At 40.4% G+C, this 22,391-nt stretch overlaps 1 protein-coding gene across 1 annotated transcript in view; it reads left to right on the top strand.

Moving 5' to 3' along the window:
• The window catches only part of gmds (GDP-mannose 4,6-dehydratase), a 205,685-nt gene that overhangs the window by 17,209 nt on the left and 166,085 nt on the right, over window positions 1-22,391 (top strand). The window contains exons 3-4 of the mRNA XM_080888036.1: window positions 3,696-3,783; window positions 4,495-4,604. Of these exons, the coding sequence (XP_080744162.1) occupies window positions 3,696-3,783; window positions 4,495-4,604 (198 nt within the window). The remainder of the gene's footprint in view (window positions 1-3,695; window positions 3,784-4,494; window positions 4,605-22,391) is intronic.

Below are 22,391 nucleotides of genomic sequence, written 5' to 3'. Positions count from 1 at the left end.
TGAAAGAATAAAGTTACGTTGAAACCAAGCACACCATTGTTTTTCTTGTGACATTACCAATAAGTTTGATGTGTCACATGGCCCTCATCCTATTGAAAAAAACAAAAGTTGTATCCAAGATGGCCGACTTCTAAATGGTCATCACCCATCTGGAGGAGTTTGCCCCCTCACATATACTAATGTGCCACAAACAGGACTTTAATATCACCAACCATTCCCATGTTATTACGGTGTATCCATATAAATGGCCCACCCTGTATATATTTTTAGACATATGTTGTAACGGCCGCCGTTTTCTTTGTGAGTATTTCTTACACGGCGTGCTGCGGGGAAAAGCCTGTTCTAACGTTTGAGTCTAAGGTTTATTTTTTAGCACCTGGCGGCTCTTTTTTGCTTCTCATCCGTCAAAACTCTGCATACTCTTTCACGTGATTCAGTTTATTTTGAAAAGTCTCAACAGGATCTTGAGCTTTATTGTGAAAGGTTTATGTGGAACATAAACAAGCGGACACGTGATGGTGTTACCGTCGTTGTTGCTAACGACAATGCATAAAAACAGGCGCTTGTCCGTCCGTAGTGTGGTTATATTAAATATAAGAGAAAGTGAGAACTTTAGGAAATTAATATAGCCACTACAGTGACCATCAAAACCAAAGACTGTAGAAAACAGTCATTGATCAAAATGATGAAAAAATATTGCTATAAACAGTTTATTTTGCGACAACACGAAACAAACGATAGCGTAAAATGAAACGATGGAGGTTTTTATATCGTCATCCGATATATATCGTTATATCGAACAGCCCCTACCTAGCTTCATCAAAGGCTCCCTGGTCAGCTCTGCCATCTGCTGCTTGCCTCACAGACATCAGACAGGAAAAGTAGACACAGGCTCCAGGTTTGGGATGCTGATGTGGAAGGGTTGGAGGTGCTGTGAGGAGTGGCATTAAAGAGGAGTGCACAGGCAGGCAGGAAGTGCACAGTGAATAAAGGAAGTGAGGTCAGGGAACAGCGTCCCACTAATGGACTCCCCTTGGATCAGGTCCTGTTATCTTCCCTGAGCAGACCTTCCTCATGCATTCCCTCTAAGAATGTGGAGTACAGATCACAGATCACAGGCAGCGAAAAAACAAAACAAAATGTTGAGGTGGAGCCATTAAACATAATGCTATTATATCAATGTATGCAGTGAAACAGATTGTGGCAGTTCCAGTGATCTGTCAAAGATAAGAGCCAGTTTCCTTATTATTAGGCTTTGACTACTGGAACTAGAGAAATAGCTGGGAAACGTTAAAAAACTTTTACGGCAAATTGTAAATTACAGGCAAATCCAATCTGTTTTGACTCTTTGTACCAGCGGGCATCCAGCAAAGATTCCACCGACAGGTCAGTGTTTAGTTCTAACAAATGTAAAAAGAAACCAAAGGCAACAGCAAGTCACACAGAAATCTGCAAAAATCTGTGATGCTTAGTGGAGGGGCCATCGCAATTTGTAAGGGTGTGGATGCCTTTGGGTCACTGAGAGATTAAAGACATGAAAATGATATCCAGGCATTTTTACTGAAGAACTTCATGGCAGCAGTGAGTCAGGTGAAATTTAGGACTGATGCAGGAAGACAATGACTCAGCGCACACACGGACAGAATAACTGAAAATGAAAATCCCAGAAATACAAATTAATTGAATCTCTTTTGTTTGTAAAAGGAATGTACCAAAATTCCTCCTCATTGTTTTGGAAGTCTCACAAGCAGCTAGAGGAAGTGTCTGATGGAGGTCGCTGCAGCTAAAGGAAGTTCTAAGAACTCCTAAATTTAACTCTTTCCCGAATAGAGACGATATTTGATGACCTCCCCAGTACCCTTAATGAGTTTTGACTAGAGATGGCACGATACCACTTTTTTTTATGTCCGATACGATACCATAAATTTGGATATCTGCCGATACCGATATGAATCCAATATAGTGTTTTTTAATCAACAAAACTGTTTTTTAATATCTTGCTGCATTTTGTATAAGTTCATACTCAAGTTTAAAACAACAACTACACTAAAGCTATTCTGTTATACCTGTATGTAAAAAAATAAATAAAAAAATAAATAAATTTCATAGTTCAGCAATACTGATCAATCTAATAAACTTAAACCTACACCATCCTCCCTATTCTGGTATTTTAAAGAGTACTTAGCGTAAATATTAAGCAACCTAACTAATAGGGTTCCAACTCCCAGCAACAACAAAAAAAAATAAAAAAATATAGGGAACCACCCCTCACGCTCCACCTCATGATGCTTAATCGACGTAATCAACCTTAATTTGATGCAGTGTGAAAAAAAAATGCACAGAAATCAATTATTTTTCAATATATTAAAATATTAAATAGATTCAACATCTTTCTTCAACAAAATTGCAGACTGCACAGATGGTACCTTCCCAAAGGAAAAAGTACTATAGCTTACTAGGGTATATTAGACTTAATAGTTACTATATACAGTAATGGACTTCTATTCATTTTACATCAAATTAAAACTTTGGGTGTCAGATAATTATTTATTAAAAGCTAGACATTTTAAATGAGAATAAGAAAGAAAAGTATGTCTTTGTGCCCCCTTTTCCCTGTTAATGCCCTATCGGCCCCCCTGGCTAAACTTTGCTAGATCCGCCCCTGCTCAGTTACCAGCGTCAGCTACGAAAAAAAAAAGATCCTGGTGTAGAAAGTAATATTAAATAAATCCTAACAACAGCTGATCAAGCTTAAACGTGCTGCTGTTGTTTATCCACTGATTTCCTCTTTCTGGTGCAAAGTGGGCCAAAAACAAACCAGAGAGATGGACTCGCGACAGAAAAGCCGATCAGCTGATCATTAAGCAGTTTCATGATTGAAGTAGCAGCAAGAAGAGGCAGGCAGGAATGCTTTACAAACATTCAGAGATGGACTTACACACTTGCTTTACTTCTCTCGGGGATAACTTTGTCGGAGATGAAATGCCGGGTTGCTAGCGAAGCTCCAAATGCTATCCAGACCACCACAGGTCCCGCATGCCACAGCCGCTCTATCACGTGATGCATACTGCTCCGACGTGCTAACGTTCTGAGGCGAGTTACGTCGTGTTGCAAGTTTTGTGAGGTGCTTTCGTGATATTTAATGGATCGGATTACATTTTATTTTATTTTTCTCTGATATCCGATCCAGTAATTTAGGTCAGTATCGGACCGATACCGATACGTAATATCGGATCGGTCCATCTCTAGTTTTGACACCTCAGTATATATATAATTAAAGATGTAGTTTGACTATATAGGCAGAGTTCACCTCTTGCCGTCTTCTGCTGAACACACAGTGGTTTTATTGTAAGAGCAGGCCTCTTTTTTATCAGCTGTGTAATTACTCATTGAAAACTAAATAAAATAATAATAATACAAATAATTCTGTTAGTGTGTTATTAGTTTAGTACGATTTGTTTGCCTTAATTAAAACTTGAATGGAGTAATCGTTGTAAGCAAACCTTTTTTTAAACTGCAGCATGCCTCAGAATATGTTTAGTCTGTATTTACCCATGTTGAAATCGTAATAACAATGACAAATTAACTGACATGAATGGTGTAAATTGTAGTTTAATTTTTTTGTGTGTGTTATGTTTTAAGACACTAGATTTTTTTTTTAAATTTAACAATTCTTCTTCCCCCTTTTCTCTCAGGTTCATGGTATTTTGCGGCGTTCCAGCTCCTTCAACACAGGTCGCATTGAGCATCTTTACCAAAATCCACAGACGCATACCGAGGGCAGTAAGTATCTCATTTATTTACGGAGGAAAAAAGAGTAACCAAATTAAAATATCAGCTGATATTTCCTATTATCCAATCTGTCACTACTGCCATTTATAGTAGCTGATGCATTTAAAAGGTAAAGAAGAGAGGGGAGAAACACCCTTTCATGTTATGTGTGATGATGTTGCACAGTTTGTCCACCGGAAGGCAATCTGCAACTTACCTGTTGGAGACACACATGTTTGGAAAGCCACAAACACAACTAGAGAGCATAAAGAAGTAAATGAATATATAAAAAATGTCAGTGAAATCTGTTTATGATTTGTGTTCTGAAAGGAGAAAAAAATAATGGCAGATATATTGGAATTTTGACTTTTAAAATTCAATTTTATGCATATAGCGCCAAATTACAACTCTCCCCAAGGTGCTTTTTATTAAGCAAGTGCTTGACAGTGGGGACAGCGGGAAGGAGAAACTCCCTTTTAACATCTGGCAGAACCAGGCTCAGGGAGCGACAGCCATCTGCTGTGACCGGTTGAGGATGAGGGGAAGGAGAAACACAATAATATATTTTTTTGTTGGTCTTGATCCTGATATTAGGACTTAGACTTCCATTGGTCATCAGGAGTGAATACATGAAGGAGCAACAAGTGTGATTTTTATTTATTTATTTATTTTCTTTTGGTGTTGAGATAAGAAAATGTGTTTTGCTGTCCCACTCTCTATCAGACTTGAAGTTGCATTATGGTGACCTGACTGACAGCACATGTCTGGTGAAGATCATAAGCCAGGTGAAGCCTACAGAGATCTACAACCTGGGTGCTCAGAGTCATGTCAAGGTAGTGTGATCCCAAAGTCACAACACTCGTGGTTCTTTAGTTTGTGCAGTGTACTTTCAAATCAAAGCTCTATCCCAAATCCCATATTAACACGCTACAGTATTTGAAAAGCTACTTTCAGCTGTTCCTTTGTCACTGTGGATCATGGCTGTATGTTTTAAATTGCTTATACAACCCCAGAGAGGATTTGTGACTCGGACTGGAATTGAATCAGTAACCTTTCGCTTACCAAGCAAATGTGTAAAAAAACGACACTGTGGAGCCACGCAGTAATGCTGCATACCACATCATTTGTATTTAATACGTCAAAATGATAATTAAGCGTTAGTGCACACATTTAGTACCACTGGGTAACACGCTACTATGTCTGAGGGAGCACTGCATCTTGTAAGCAGTGGCTACATATTTCTATCAAAGTGCAATGCAGTGGTGTCACAAATGAGACATTACTGGACTGGATCTTACTTCAAAAACTAAAAGGAAATATTCAAATCTATAATTTCATTTTATAACTATGTCATTTTTAACATGTTAGTCTCTAGTAGTGTCATCTCAAACAAGATTGTTTCCTTGGTAACACACAATCTCAGGAAGTCTTCAAAGATACCTAGTTCTTTTTTATTTACACAAAAGTATCCTGAACAAAGGGAACCATAGTGAGTAGGTAGTACGCAGTTGTGAGATTTTGGATGGAGTAAGAGTGCTTTTCCTATAAACATTCTTAATCGTCTACCCATTCCCTGGAACCACTGCTCATGGATTTGCTTTGAAGAAGGATATAGGAAAAAAAAACCTGATAAAGAGACTTGATAACAATGAATTTGCATTCCAGCAGCACTCTAATGATGGTGAACCTTCAAACCATGACGTTAGACCAGATAAGTATGAATAAAGTTAGTTACAAAGTAGATTTGGTTTCTCTTTTGTGGCATTATAATAAAAGTATTCCAGTGAAATCTGACAATGTTAGATTCTGGTTTCATTGGTCTGTAATCCTAAATAAAGTACAGATGCTTTATCATATGAAAAGAGTTTTGAGTTATAAATATCACCAATATAATGGGTTACTGACAACTTTCAAGACATTTGGCTTAGTCTGCGTAGTCTTGCTGACACTGATAAATGAATATCAGAGACGATACAGTCGACCCCTACATATTCCCGGTTCAGTATTTGCGGATCTTTCTGTGGAACCGAACTCCAAATTATTCATGGGAAATGTGCTTATTCATGGATTTTCTTTTTCGGTAGAGCATATCCAAAATATTTGCTAATTATTTTCACTTTTGTGACTAATTTTATTAATTTTCAAATATTAATATTAATGTAAAAACAGCAAAATTGCCATAAAAAGTCTTTTTTTTCTTAAATAATGTTCACCAAACAATGTGCAAATTCCAAACACAAAGCTCCTGGGAAAATTCAAATAGGCCGTAAGCGTTTTAGAGGTAGTCTCAAGTATTGGCAGATTTCAGCTATTCCTGGGGGGGTTGTGGTCCATAACCCCCATGAATACTGGGTGTCAACTGTATTCTTCTGCCTCTAGGCAAAGGAGCTTGCAAAGAAAAGCGTCTGGACTTCTTTAAGTTACTTGAAGACGTTTCACCTCTCATCCGAGAAGCTTCTTCAGTTCTAAGGTCAAATGGTGGAGAGTCCCAGATATAAACCTAGTGGGAGTGACCCCCCACAGAGGGACACAAGGACCCCCTGATGATCCTCTAATCGCCTGAGCCAAGGTGTGAAACTGGGCGTGGGTCCCAATCAGCCAGAGTTTCGGGTGAGTTCATTGTGAAACCTGGCCCCACCTTATCATGCAAATTCCTGAGATCAGATGGCCCAGGATGTGAGTGGGCGTTAAGGCGTCTGGGAAGGGATCTCAAAACTGGATTATAGATGGCAGAGAGTTGGTGTCGTAAACCACCGCCTCTGTTCCTTCTGGAAGAAGCTCCGAACCTGTAGGTAACGATAAAAATCTTCCCTGCCGATCTCGTAAATCTGACACGTCCTCAAAATTTATCAGCTCCCCATGCTTCACTATCTTACAGATTGCAGTGATTCCATGCCTGGACCACTCCCTGAATTTATGGTCTAACAATGCTGGAAGGAAGCGTGGGAGATACGCTGGCCATCCCAGCAACCCTATTTCCCTATTAAGACCAAATATTTTAATCACATCTGCCCATATTTTCAGGGAAAAACTTACACATAAATTTTGCATCTGATATGCCTGTGGTAAACTCTCAAGAGACCCCAGAACAGACTGTATTGGGAAATCCATCAAAGAAAGCTCAATGTCCTTCCATTTTGCCTCAAACTTAGAGTTACACCAGCACACTAGAGGTCTGATCTGGGCTGCCAGATAGTAATCCTCAAAGCACGGTAGAGCCATGCCCCACCGCTCACCAGGCAGCTGCATTGTTGCATATTTCACTCTTGGCCTTTTATTTCCCCATATGAATCTTGAGCAATGCATATCCCACTCCCTAAATTGTTTTGCTGGAACCTCCACTGGAAGCGCTGCAAACAAATATAGCAGCTTTGGGAGGATATTTATCTTTATTGCTCTAACTCTGCTGCCCAGATCGAGGTGGAGCAGACCCCACCTCTCCAGATCTTCATATATCTTCTTGTTCACCCGATTATAATTAACTTCATAGAACAATGCAAGGTCTTTTGTCAGCAGGATCCCCAAATACTCCATTTGAGATTGATGCCATCCGAATCTATATCCTGCTACCAATTGTCTTGAGGGGTTAAAAAAAAAATGTCAAGATTTGAGTTTTTTGAATTTTTAGTCTATAACCAGATAGTCTGCCATATTCTTCCAGTATTTCCATAAGCAGAGGAAGTCCCTCTTCCGGGTTTCCTAGCGCTACCAGCACGTCGTCTGCATACAAGCAAATTTTATTTTCCACATTCCCCGTTCTAACCCCCGCCAATCGAGTCTCTTCCCTGATGCATTGAGCCAACGGTTCAATGAAAAGGTTAAAGAGCAGTGGGCTCAACGGGCAGCCCTGCCTACAGCCAGGTTGTAGTGTTATCCGATTTGAGAGGCTTCCATTAACTTTGATCCTCGCTGTTGGAGTCATTCTTATACAGGGAGTGCAGAATTATTAGGCAAATGAGTATTTTGTCCACATCATCCTCTTCATGCATGTTGTCTTACTCCAAGCTGTATAGGCTCGAAAGCCTACTACCAATTAAGCATATTAGGTGTTGTGCATCTCTGTAATGAGAAGGGGTGTGGTCTAATGACATCAACACCCTATATCAGGTGTGCATAATTATTAGGCAACGTCCTTTCCTTTGGCAAAATGGGTCAAAAGAAGGACTTGACAGGCTCAGAAAAGTCAAAAACAGTGAGATATCTTGCAGAGGGATGCAGCAGTCTCAAAATTGCAAAGCTTCTGAAGCGTGATCATCGAACAATCAAGCGTTTCATTCAAAATAGTCAACAGGGTCGCAAGAAGCGTGTGGAAAAACCAAGGCGCAAAATAACTGCCCATGAACTGAGAAAAGTCAAGCGTGCAGCTGCCAAGATGCCACTTGCCACCAGTTTGGCCATATTTCAGAGCTGCAACATCACTGGAGTGCCCGAAAGCACAAGGTGTGCAATACTCAGAGACATGGCCAAGGTAAGAAAGGCTGAAAGACGACCACCACTGAACAAGACACACAAGCTGAAACGTCAAGACTGGGCCAAGAAATATCGCAAGACTGGTTTTTCTAAGGTTTTATGGACTGATGAAATGAGAGTGAGTCTTGATGGGCCAGATGGATGGGCCCGTGGCTGGATTGGTAAAGGGCAGAGAGCTCCAGTCCGACTCAGACGCCAGCAAGGTGGAGGTGGAGTACTGGTTTGGGCTGGTATCATCAAAGATGAGCTTGTGGGGCCTTTTCGGGTTGAGGATGGAGTCAAGCTCAACTCCCAGTCCTACTGCCAGTTTCTGGAAGACACCTTCTTCAAGCAGTGGTACAGGAAGAAGTCTGCATCCTTCAAGAAAAACATGATTTTCATGCAGGACAATGCTCCATCACACGCGTCCAAGTACTCCACAGCGTGGCTGGCAAGAAAGGGTATAAAAGAAGAAAAACTAATGACATGGCCTCCTTGTTCACCTGATCTGAACCCCATTGAGAACCTGTGGTCTATCATCAAATGGGAGATTTACAAGGAGAGAAAACAGTACACCTCTCTGAACAGTGTCTGGGAGGCTGTGGTTGCTGCTGCACGCAATGTTGATGGTGAACAGATCAAAACACTGACAGAATCCATGGATGGCAGGCTTTTGAGTGTCCTTGCAAAGAAAGGTGGCTATATTGGTCGCTGATTTGTTTTTGTTTTGTTTTTGAATGTCAGAAATGTATATTTGTGAATGTGGAGATGTTATATTGGTTTCACTGGTAAAAATAAATAATTGAAATGGGTATATATTTGTTTGTTGTTAAGTTGCCTAATAATTATGCACAGTAATAGTCACCTGCACACACAGATATCCCCCTAAAATAGCTAAAACTAAAAACAAACTAAAAACTACTTCCACAAACATTCAGCTTTGATTTTAATGAGTTTTTTGGGTTCATTGAGAACATGGTTGTTGTTCAATAAAAAAATTATTCCTCAAAAATACAACTTGCCTAATAATTCTGCACTCCCTGTACATTGAATAAACTTGTCACCAGTGTTGGTCAAGTTACTTGAAAAAAGTAATCAGTAACTAATTACTGATTACTTCCCCAAAAAAGTAATCCCGTTACTTTACTGATTACTTATTTTCAAAAGTAATTAATTACTTAGTTACTTAGTTACTTTTTAAAAACACGATTTACAACCTGAAGAGGTGATAAAGCGATAGATCTTTCAGCCCAATTCTACTTTTTCTGCATAATCCATCATACAAAATGTAATCAAATGGAAAAGTCCCTTTTTAAAACTTGTTTTATTAGTTTTAATCTTTTAACTTTATGCATCAAGCAAAAATTTAATTATATGCAACATTCTCTGACTGGAAGAAATTTGTTTAATATTTAAACCTATTTTCTGCACATTCCAGCACATAAAATAAAATATTTTTTGTGTTTACACTCACTCTTTCAAATAGATGCAAGTAAAACACAGCAGAAAATAAATAAAGTCAAAGACTCAGCGGTCCTGTTGCTCTATTTTCACCTGTAAAGCAGGACTGCGGTAGGCGGAGGTTTACCCTGGTGCAGGTATGCCGCGGTCAGTTGAAGAATCCGTGAGTTTCTCTGTGAGTTTCCCATTACGTCGTTGCGCACTCGGTGCTTGCTTGGAAGTTTAGGGGTTTTTTTCGCTGTAAAAAGACGTTTTCTTCCCACGCACAGCGAACACTAATGTTTTTGTCACTTTTTATGGAATCAAACTTAAAGTAAGGTCAGTACTTCCACGCTTTAAACGCTGCACGCTCATATTCTCTCCCACAATCGATATGTGATTCATTGTTGATCTGCACACAGCTGTTGTCACGAACGTCGCACTCGCTTACGTCACTGTCATGAGACATTCTCGCAAAAAATCACGGTTTTAGTAACGCAGTAACGCAGCGTTCCTACGGGAAAGTAACGGTAATCTAATTACCGTTTTTGCAATAGTAATCCCTTACTTTACTCGTTACTTGAAAAAGGTAATCAGATTACAGTAACACGTTACAAGTAACGCGTTACTGCCCATCTCTGCTTGTCACATAGCCCAAATCTCTTCAACACATGAAACAGAAATTCCCACCCGACCGTATCGTATGCCTTTTCCGCATCAAGCCCAATGAGAACTGTTCCAGTTTTCCCTTTAAGTATCCGGTCAATAATATGAATGGCCCTTCTGATATTATCGTGTGTTTGTCTGTTACCAATGAAGCCAGTTTGATCCTCCTCTATCAGCGTGGGCATCAATGTACTCAACCTCCTAGCCAAAATAGTTTATAGTCTATATTTAACACGCTAATAGGTCTATAACCTCTGGGGTCAGTTTTATCCTTCCCTGCTTTTGGTATGACAGAGATATACGCCTCCCGCCACGATGGTGGGAGCGCCCCCCCACTCAGAGTGTAATTAAAAGAGGCCTTTAGTAGCGAGATTAAGGGTTCCCTCATCTGCCTATACCACTCTGGTGGAAATCCATCACATCCTGGGGCTTTAAAAGTCTTGAGTTTTGAGATCCCAATGTTAATCTCTTCTGCTGATATTTCTCTAATGAGTTTTTCATTCTGCTGCTTACCTATAAATGGTAGATCTAGGTTGGATAAGAAATTCTGAATCTTATGGTCATCTGCTTTATCCGGTTGTGTGTATAGCTCAGCGTAATATTCTTCAAATGCTCTCTGAATTTCTTCGAGTTTATTAGTTATCTTTTTTTTTTTTTTTAATTTCGAAGTTTATGAATAGTGTTCTCCTGTTGTTGCCTCCTGAGTCTCCATGATAATAGCCTAGCAGCTTTGGGTCCTGCCTCATACCACCATTGTCTATTATATTTTAATTTTTTTTCAATTTCCTCACTTAAAATTTTGTGGATCCCCTGTTTAACCGGCCTCATCTGCTCCAATACCTGGGGGCACCTTGTAACGGTGTGCAGTTGTTCCAATTTTTCCAGATTTTCCTGCAAATCTGACAGCTTTTTTGCTCTCACCTTCTTTAGGACTGCACATTTTGCAATAATTTTACCCCTAAGGTATGCCTTAGCCGCATCCCATAAAATCGTAGGATTAACTGTTCCATTGTCATTGAGTTCTAAATATGTTTTTAACTCCTGTCCCATTTCTCTTTTAAACGAGTCATTATTTAACAGACCTGTGTTAAGCCTCCATAAGGTGTTTTTGGGGCTAGCTTTAAACCCAATCTTCATAGTTAGTCCTGAATGATCAGATAAATCTCTCTGTCCTATTATACAATCCTTCACTCTGGGAGATCTTTACTAAAAGTAAAGAAATAATCAATCCTCGAGTACATATCATGTCTCACTGAATAAAATGTAAATTTGCGTTCATTTTTGTGTAAATATCTCCATATATCTATAAGCCCTCTAATTTAGTTCCCCTCTGGTCTCGGCTAGTTGTATCCCATTTTGGATGGAGAAGTAAATTGAAATCTCCTGCACATATACATGTACCAACACTTTCTGTGGCAATAAGACTGAATATCTCCTTAAAGAACCCTGTACTACTACCAGGGGGTGCATATATATTACACAGCGTGACGTCTTCCTGTTCCATTTTCCCTTTCACCAACACAAATCTTCCCACTTTATCTTTATGTTCTCCAGTAAACTCAAAACCAACCTTGTTCGGTATCAGAATGGCCACTCCTCTTTTTTTGCCAGATCTATGTGAGGCATAATAAATATTTTTGAATCCCATTCTCTTCCACTTCTCATGTTCTTCCTTTGATATTCTGTTTCTTGTAAAAAAAACATGTGTCACCTGCATCGGACCCTCACCACTCCATGATCAAAGGGGGATCGACGTGCCATATTCCATCATGGCCAGGGGAGGAGGCCATCCAACCATATATCCCCCTGTATTGAACGGCAGCCCGGTGCACCCGTTGTTCCGTTGGTCTTATGTTCGTCTTAACAGTGAAACAGGGCCGGTGGGGCACAGGTGTTACTCCTCCGTACCGACGTCCTCCGTGCGCTGGAAAACCTTCAGCTTTTCCCGTGCGCTCCCGCGTAGATCAGCTGTATTCCCGGCGCGTCGCGGCCCAACCACGCTCGTCGGTAGCATACTGCTGATCATCTCCGCCGTAATGCCTTTGGGCTTTCTTGTGGCCACCGGTCCCACCGTGTATCCGCGTCTTCTTAGATCCGCCGCAGCTTCCTCCGAGCTATTGTATAAGACCATTCCTGAGTCAAAATGAACCCGCATTTTAGCAAGCGGGGTCTGGAACCGGGTGGCGTTTTCTTTAAGTACTTTTTTAACCGGGCCATACTCTTTTCTCTTCATTTGTATGTTTTCGGCATAGTCGTGATCAAAGAAAATCCGTTTCTCCTTTATATATACAGGCTTCTTCCATGCAGCGCGTAGGATTTGTTCTTTAATATTGAACTTTAAGAAGCGCACCACCGTTGATCGAGGGGGCGCCCCCGGCGGCGGCTGCACTCCCAGCACCCGGTGAGCTCTCTCTATCCCTAGGTTCTTCTCGCTGCCCAAGTCCACGCCGTCCCCCAACTCCAATATCATCATGCTTTCCACATACCTTAGCATGGAGGTGCCTTCTATGTTCTCAGGGATGCCATATATCCGTATGTTATTACGGCGTGAGCGCCCCTCCAAATCCGTAACCTTCTCTTGGAGCTGCCTCTGGTTATCCAGCAGCTGAACAATGGCATCCCTCACTCCAATGTCCCATTTCTCCTTCCCTACCATGTTTCTTTCCATTTCTTCCAGACGTTTCCCCACCTCCTCCATCCTGCTTGTGGCGGCGGTAACCTGTTGATTTATCTCGTGTGTTAACTCGCTCATTTGGGCTTTTATGTCCTCTTTCAAACTTGTTCTCACGAGTGATAGCTCCTTCTTCATCTCTGCCTTAAGGTCTTGCATGCCCTCTGCCACTACTTCACTCACCACCTGTCTGAGGGGGCCTAGTGCTGATGTTGTGGCCTCCGCCGCCATCTTCTCGCCCTCTTGCTCAGAGCGTGTTTCATTTGTCTTACTCTCAAGTCGCGTTTCTAAGCTTCGGCCTGGGGCTCGTCCCTTCTTATTTTTATCTCCGCTCATTATTCTTGAGGGGAAAGTCGCTTTTAATGGACTATATTCTTGAATTGCGGATTATTTTAGCTATCGATGCAGGAGCTCCTGTTTATGCTGCTACTCTCACCACCATGACACTGGAAGTCCCAAAGTAATCTTTTTAACACTAAATCTTAGACAAGCGTTGCTTACTAGTGACATTTTCAGGTTGATGTTTTCATTACATGGATAGATCAACAAGCTACCCAAACTCTCAGCTCATGTTTTGTCTGTCACCTACTTGGATTTTTTCCTACCAATAAATGGGTAATGACTTATCATGTTCTTTGTCTGTTTGTATTTTTCAAGACTGTTTTAAATTCAGTTCTTCTGCAAATAGTTACTGTGTCTGCATATGGTCAGGAGTGACTGCTGCTGGAAACAGTTAACAGCAGATGATGTTAAAAAGAGACTTAGTTCTGGGAAGTGAGCTGTTCATTTGCTGGAGCTGGTGGGACAGGAAGTAATGTTTTCTTGGATGGGTCAGTCTGTGCCACAATGTCCCTTTTGTCTCGGAGCTCCACGGTGATCCCAGGAGATCTCACCCCCACCCCCATCCCCCTCTGCCCTTCCACATTGGGATCTGACACACAGTCTCCAGGCAGGACTGATCCTCCTTCATCATCATGGGTTTGATGGGATATAGAGCCAAGAGCTTAGTCAGATCACAGATAGCCGGTAATAACCAATGTCTCATGTGACTGCGTGGGAGATTACGTTTCAGTTATAGCAATCCGCCCTCTGTTCAACTTATTTTGAATGCAGTCCTTGAATTTCTTATTAAAGCTGAAAGAGTCCAGTCAGACGGCAGATCTCTTGGGTGTATGACTATATTTGTTTTTCTGATTTTCACTATGATGGTTTCATTTTTTTTAAGTAAATAATGAAAAAATAATAATAAATAATGAAACTGGAGGTTAAAGCTTTAATGATCGTTTGGCCACTTGTGGACAGAAGATGCTCAAAAACACAAATGTTTACCTTATAAAGTTGTGGTCAGTGGTCAACCCAGAGGAGAGTAGCATTATCGTTTGGGAGTTGTAAGTCTGGCCACTAAAATTAAGGTATAAAATTTACTCTTTTTTTTTTTTTGTTTTAGATCGAATTTAATTGCAAACAATCAACAAAAGATGTTTCAGCTGTTTGCTGTTTTTTGCTGATTCCAGCTTACTTCTAGTTCTGAGACAACGATAAAGTAAAACAGACTAATAAGCCACATGGAACTGAGGAAATTCTTTGTAGGTTCGTAACTGTGTCTCATTTTATTATTAAAAATTTGTTGACTGGCCGAGACAACAGTTTCCTGACGTTCCGGTATTTGTACAAAGTAAGTGAGGCCTGAATGAATGACTGACACAAAGGAAAAGAAGAGAAGGGGAGAGTGAGAATGATGACTTGTCTATCCACATTCTTTGCGGTTAGAGGCTGTGACTGTCCTCCCATCGCCCACATGGTTAGATCACCATAATGCCACACACATTTTCAGCAACAGAACATCCATGTATATGAATGGGGTGAGGGTCCGCGCTGTTTATTTATTTCCACACCACTAAAACCAGCCTGGGAACCTCCTCGACCACATGCTACACGCTCCCGACAGCTGAGCGTACTAGATTACTGGCAGTAGTGGTGTGGAGTCTGCCCTGCCACGGAGGAAAAGATCTCTCATACTGACCACTTACTCAGTGTGTCTCTCTTGCTTCCCACTAGCCCTTCTGCCTTCATGAGACTCATCCAGGCAGCTTAATTTGTAGTATGGGATGTGTGGGTGCTGGTTTCCGCTGCAGAGAGTCATCAGTGAGAACAGAGTCGAGGCTATTTTCTAATGCTGCAGGGGTGGAGGTGCACAGGGAAAAGTCAACCGGCACTGGAGGGCCTAAGGCAGCCAGCTGCAATATCAAAAGATCAGCATGCAAACAAAGCAGAAGGGACCTTCTTTGACTCCGACTGATCAGTTTGATCTTTGTGCTTAGGCTTCTTTCCTAAAGTAATATTTCAAATATGTTTTCACCGCCTGCAGGAAAGATGGCCAAAGAATTTGTAAAAAGAGCTTGTAAAAACAATATTCTTAGTGTCAGCCTGTGGTGGATTGTTTATTACACAACTCCACACTAATAAAATATCCTCTGGTTATGGAGCATTGCCAAGTAACATCTTCAAGCTGTATTTGATCCTCGAAGAGCAGAATTAGTAGAGTACCTTACTATTTGAAAAGGAATGGGAGATATGCATAGCTACACTCAAGTACAGCTGAATACATCAGTTCCTTCTGGAAATTGTGATTTCTACACAGTATTTGCCAACTCTAAATATTAACACCATAATCAAATTCAGAATCATGGTTATGAACCTCAGGGCCCAAGAGTTTATATTGTCAACACAACTTTGGGTCTTTTTCGCCAACTGTGTTATCATTTAACAATGTTAATATTCTTGGTGTAAAAGTTTCATTTATAGAGTTGGCATGTTAGCATGTTAAACAGACTGTACATAAAAAAGACGGGTAAAAACATAACCATGACAACCATGGTGGTGTCAATTGGTTTGTGAACTGTCATGTTAAAGCTTTAACATATTAGCTTTCCTCAGGTCTGACATGTTAAAACACCAAAGTCACAAATTGGAACAAACTAAACTAACTAAACGAGACAGCGCTAAGCCAAGGGGGCGCGCGTTCTAACAGGTAAAATTACGTTTTGCTTTTTGTTTGTTTGTTTGTATTTTTCCACACCCAGCAAAGTCTGGTGGATTTGAGGAAGCTGTGACGGTAGCTATAGTCCTTCACCAGAAAACGAGCTTTCTGATACCGACCTAAGTGCCCAAAACAAGTTAACCCAACTTGACTAAATTTTTATTTGGCTACAGCAAATTTGGCATCTAACACATTAACATTCCATTTAGCTTCTGTGTTAGAACCATGCTATGGTTTCCTGCTTTGTACTTACCGCAGAAGAATTGAACAGTGAAGGGATGGGACTGTGGACTGCAGAGTACTGGGACATGATTGCCACGGTTCTAGTAGGATGCTAGTAGTAAGCAACTTCAGTTTTTAATAGCTTTTAATAATAATAATAATAATGGATTGCATTTATATAGCGCTTTTCGAGACCCTCAAAGCACTTTACAATTCCACTATTCATTCACTCTCACATTCACACACTGGTGGAGGCAAGCTACAGTAGCCAGAGCTGTCCTGGGGCAGACTGACAGAAGCGAGGCTGCCATATCGCGCCATCGGCCCCTCTGGCCATCACCAGTAGGCGGTAGGTGAAGTGTCTTGCCCAAGGACACAACGACCGAGACTGTCCAAGCCGGGGCTCGAACTGGCAACTTTCCGATTACAAGACGAACTGCCAACTCTTGAGCCACGATCGCTTTATTTTACACCTCAAAGTCGACACAAATCTCAATGACCTATGCCAGCTGTCACAGGTCAAGAGGCAGGCTAAACCCTGGACAGGTTCGCAGCCAGGGCCAGTGCAAACACAGACAGCCTTTCACACTTACATTCACACCTACAGCCAATTTAGAATCACCAGCTAACTTAACACGCAACGCATGTCTCTGGAATGTGGGAGGAAGCCAGAGTAGCTGAAGAGAAGCAACCATCACTCCATCTGTTTTCTTATTATTTATCCAACTAGGATCAAAGGTTGTTAGAATTTGGCAGGAGATGGAATATACCTTGGACAGGCTGCTGTCTAGTGTGATCAAACAAGATTTAGATACCAGAAAAACTGAACAAGTATATAAGAATAAAAACAAAAAACAGTAGCCATGGTTGATGAATTATTCATCTTTGTGACAATAAGTACTGAAACATTTGTAGTACGGAAACATACTCGTGAAATGTGCATTAACAACGAACTGAAATGGGGAAGTGCTCACACTAATCTGTTCTGCATCTGAGTAGTTCGGTATGATCCCATTGTGTTCTCCCACTGAAGCGCTTCACAGGAAGGGCACGAACAAAACCCCTTAACTCTGCTCTCTGTGCGAGGTTTCCCACCTGCAGCTGTCACAGCAGACACACAGGGAGATGGGCTGAATTATTAACACACCTCAGTCATGACAGGGGAAAATGACATGACGGGAAGAATAGGGGATGAAGAGAAGATGGAAAGAGTTTGGGGAGGTGAGAGAGTGTATACAGTGAAGCAGAAGGTTTTGTTTTTGACGGCTTTTGAAGACATAAGTGCAGATTGCGCTCTGGAGACAAACTTCCTCCATGTATATCCTTTATTATCCATATCTGAATTCCATCCTCAGAAAGAATTACCATCATCCCATTATCTTCTTGCAGCTCACTCCATCTCTCCATTACCCTTTGGTCTCTCCCCCATCCGGGTTTGCAGAGGCTCCCACGCCAGAGACACACAGGATTTAACACGCCTGTTTCCCCACAAAGCGCTGCACTGTTTGTTCGGTGTGTTGATGCGTTTATAGGCCTAAAGTGGCTATTGTGCAGCCTGCCAGCAGTTTACTCTCAGGCAGTAATACCACTACTTACTACAGTCTGTGGGCTTGTTATGCAATTTGTTTAACTGGTAAGTAATGTGATGCGGTTGTTTTGACTCCTTGTGTATCATCCAGCAGCGTTTGTGGGTAGTGGATGTTACATTGTTTGGAGCTACAATTTCCTGTGTTATTGGCCCTCTTGACTGTTGGGGATCTATGTTGTCCTCACGTGCCAATTCTGCTCCAAAAAAGCCTAACCTAGCTTTGCAGTGAAAGCCCTTCGTTTCCAAATTTGGTGGTGAGTTTTGTATTTTAGATGAACTGAAGCAATCATGCTCCTTTTGGGGTTGAAATTATTCATCTGAGGATAATAAAACTCTCTTTAAAAACCTATTAGATTGTCAACAATGCATTGTCATGAGGCTTAAAATTCATTAGATGTTAATCTTTTTTTTTTTTTTTTTTTTTTTAAACTAAACGACATTAGCAAATTCCAAGACTTTGCTGCTCCTTACGGCGACTAAACTGCTTATAAACAAGAAATGATTCTCATGCAGTTATGAACAGTTAGAATTACTCTACGAAATGTTAATATTTTTTCTCGTGGTATTAAATTTAAAGTGGTCTTCTACTTATTGTAGTTACTCCTCTTACTGTATTCTTCCTATTATTATTACCCAATAGCTAATTCCAAAACACAACTGTTCTTTAAGAACAGTTTGGTGGAACAGTGAGGACACTGGGATTTATACAACTGAGCAAATAATACCCAGTGTTGCAAAAAGGTAAAACCATCTGTTTACATTTGTTTTGGAGAAACATGACTGTCATTTTGACTGCTTCTAAGGCAAAATGTGTATTTTAAGGGCACCTAATACTTTTTCAGACCATATTTTTTATTTTGGGAAGCAACTAACATATTGTTGAATTATCACAGTTCAAAATAATCCTTTTTTTGGCACTGGCTTTAAACCACCTTACTTCTGATTGGCTGCCCCTCAGAAATAAGGATGTTTTAAAGCAGGTGGGTGGAGCTTCTGTGCTTAGAGACCGAGCAGTAAGTCTAAGATGGACTGTCCATCATATCATGCAGAACCTTTGTCTGTCACCCAGCATTTGGAGCGTAATGAAGCCTGAACGTTTGACTCTTGTACACTGCATTTCTACAAACCCTGTCGGCATGTTTAATATGAGCACTGACTGCTGTAACACAATAGAGAATAAGTAAACTCGTAATTAGTTCACTTTACAACCCTTTATATTACAGAATTTGCTGCTCGTTTGTAGGCTTTTTATACATGAGCGTGAAACACAAGTTCTGCATCTGTTTAATGTCCCGAGTCCATACAAAGCATAGGAGAAAACAGTCATTCAGAGGACAGTGACTATCATTTCGTAAACTCTGTGAATGATGAGCGGTCTTGCCTTGGTAATAGCCCACTGGCTGGGTTTGCTCACTCTCTGATTGGTGTTTACATTAACACCGTCCAATCAGCCCTCAGTGGCACGCTTGCAGTGGTGTGTGTATCTCACTGGGATCAAGGCTCGCCTGGAACCAAATTAGCGCATTCCCCGCTCAAGTGTGTGTTTTCTGTCTCAAAGGACTCATTAGCTGCGTGTGTGCGGTTTGCGAGTATTTAAGGTGCCGTGCTTTCCATTGTTTTAAAATTGCGTTTCAGCATCAGAATACTGGCAGTTTTGGCCAAATGGAGATGGAGTGTAATCTCCGTGCCCACATTTTCTCATGCCCGCCACCTGTTGAATGAGGAAAAGCAGGACCGCGTTGCGTTGGTGGCCTGGTAGTCAGCGGTCAGAATAGCTCCCCGAATGGACCGATTCCTGTTTTTAAAGGTTAGGCCTTCATGCGAGGCAGGCTGCCTGGCCTAGATGGTTTTAAAAAGTGAACTTTAGCTTAAGAATAGATGCTTCTGTGCCAAGAGAAACAAGTCTGCACTTTCCTCGTTCAGAGTCAGGGAATGTTTTGTGGTTGTTCCTTGTGGGTCAGATTTGTTGCTCCACTCATGACTCAGGCCTTTTTTTTCTTTCTTTTTTTCTGTTTTCCAGCACAGTTGTAACACATGGAAACACGCATTTCGGGAAAAGATAGAAGGAAGGAGAGAGCAGGAAAGTGGGGAGGGAGGGGGAAGCTTTTTGAGGTTAGTTAAGAAGTAAAGTAAATACACTCAGTCAATAAATGGTATCATAAAGCTAAATGTGATTTCATCTAAGTCTAATCTTAAATCAAGGCCCAAATATTTCACATCAACTGTGCAGTTCGTTCGACAAGCAGAAGCCAAACTCTGGAGATGTAGTTTCTCGTGTGATTTATAGGTGGCAGTAGAGAGCTGCTGTGGACGATTCCCCTGGTAGTTTGTGTCAGGGTTGTAGCACACAAACAGAAGGTGTGCAGAAGTAAGCCACATTCTGCACCAGTGGGCTTCTGCATCCAAAGTAATCTCCAAAGTCATTTTTCACATTACAATTTTATTTTTATTTTTTTTTTGTAACAAAAAACCCCCATAATTAAATAAAGGGAAAAAAATAACAGAATTGATTCATTAATTTATTTATTCAGTGGGAATTTTTTTAAAAGTCACAGTTTTCTAAGCTGGACTTTAATTTACATTGTTGTTGATAATTTGTTAATGAAATCAATGTGGGGAAAAACAGTTCTGTCCAGTATTATGTAATCATTTGGATAATTTGTCAGTTCAAATGAAACTAAATATATTTTTTATTTTATATTCATAAGACAAAACAAGCTGTTGAAAAATACTGAGGCTATTTTGGGTATTTTCCCACCAATTTCTAGAGTAATTGATAAGTTGATTGATCTAACACTGAAAATTCAATAAGAACCTTCATTTTAATTTGTTACAATAAATAAATTGAATAGAAATATTTTATACTTAAGAGTAATCTAGCTTCTGAAGAATTGAGAAACAAAAACAAAAAACTGGTAATTAATGTTGATGTTTGGTCATTAGGTATTATTTTTATATGGGGAATTTGAAAAACTTGACTAAACCATAAAGAATAGGTCATTATAGCCACATAATAATGATGAACAATCTCCTTGGATCCACAATTCACAAAATGCACGCACATAAAAATTTTTGAATTGGTTTTAAGTTTTAATATTACTCGAAGCTGTCATAGGACGTTGCCCCCTGCAGGTTCGTGTGGGTCATTACAGGTGGTCTACAGGTAAGCAAATTCGATAGCAAGTTTAGGCTTCTCTGGGTTTGTTGGTGTCCAATTTTCATTGAGATGAATCAAGAAAAAAAAGACGCCAATAAATCAAGTGAGGAAAAACAAAAGACAGGAAAGGGATCAAACCAGGTACAATGTTGACAATGGAGAAATGCTATTCTACATAACTGCCAGATTAATGCTGTAATACTGTTTTCCTGAACAGCTCCATCATGCCTGGATCCTTTCCTCCTCTAACATTCTTCCTTCCATTTTTTAGTTCTTTGACGAGTGATTGACAATAGCCCGTAGCATGTTTGTTGTTACGATACGATGCAAATACCACAATGAACACACAAAGCAGGGCTCGTTTGTTTAATGAGTTTGGTGTAGTTGGTAAGAGAAGATGGCCGAGGAGAAAAGATGGTAACCAGGGATTACGCTAAATATTTATTAAACTCATCAATCTTCCTGTTGCTGTTGCTATGTCCTCCAGGGACACATTTGGCAGTAATGGCAGTAAGCTTCATAGCTTCATACTGGATATTCTGTAATGATTTATCTGAAGCTGTGCTGGTTGTTTGTAGCAGCGAACAAAGAAGTCATACCTGAGAAGAGTGCTCATCTAATTCCAGGTAATCTGCTTTTGTGAGGATTTATTGCTGCACGAAAAGCTACCCCCCCATAATTAGACCCAGCCTACAATTAGAGGCTTAGAGTTTGTGGTATGTAGCTTATTATTACAGCTATAAATAGCTTAATGCAAATCTAAATATTTACTCATATAGAAAGGGTAGGTTTGACCCAACAAGTCTTGTTTTGTGTGTTTGCTCTGTGCCTATTCTCCTGTGTAATAAAGTTGTTATTTGATTAGTTAAGTAAATGATCAGTTCATCAGAGTCAGCAGATTTTAAAACGGAACAGCTCAATAAATAAACAGATTGTTTTAATATTTCAGCTAATGCACAAGTTATATGTTTGCTGAAAAAAAATGTGAAGAGTCTTTTACAATGCAGTTATAGAGAGCTAGTTAAGTTGGTAACTACAGTAGCCTCAGGGAGAACGCTGCTTCTCTTAAACTACCGCACATTTGGACAAAAAAATGGAAAAGTTACTAAACTATTAAGATAAAAATATTGAGAGCCTCCAAGTAGGGCTGTTCGATATAACGATATATGACGATAGATGACGATATAAAAACGTCTATCGTTTCATTTTACGCTATAGTTTGTTTCGTGGTGTCGCAAAATAAACTGTTTATAGCAATATTTTTTCATCGTTTTGATGGTCACTGTAGTGGCTATATTCATTTCTTAAAGTTCTCTCTTTCTCTTATATTTAATATAACCACACTACAGACAGACAAGCGCCTGTTTTTATGCGTTGTGGTTAGCAA

The sequence above is a fragment of the Rhamphochromis sp. 'chilingali' genome (assembly GCF_963969265.1).
Source record: "Rhamphochromis sp. 'chilingali' genome assembly, chromosome: 7".
NCBI lineage: Eukaryota > Metazoa > Chordata > Actinopteri > Cichliformes > Cichlidae > Rhamphochromis > Rhamphochromis sp. 'chilingali'.
The sequence above is the reverse complement of the archived record's forward strand: the minus strand, read 5'-3'. Positions and strand labels throughout refer to the sequence as shown.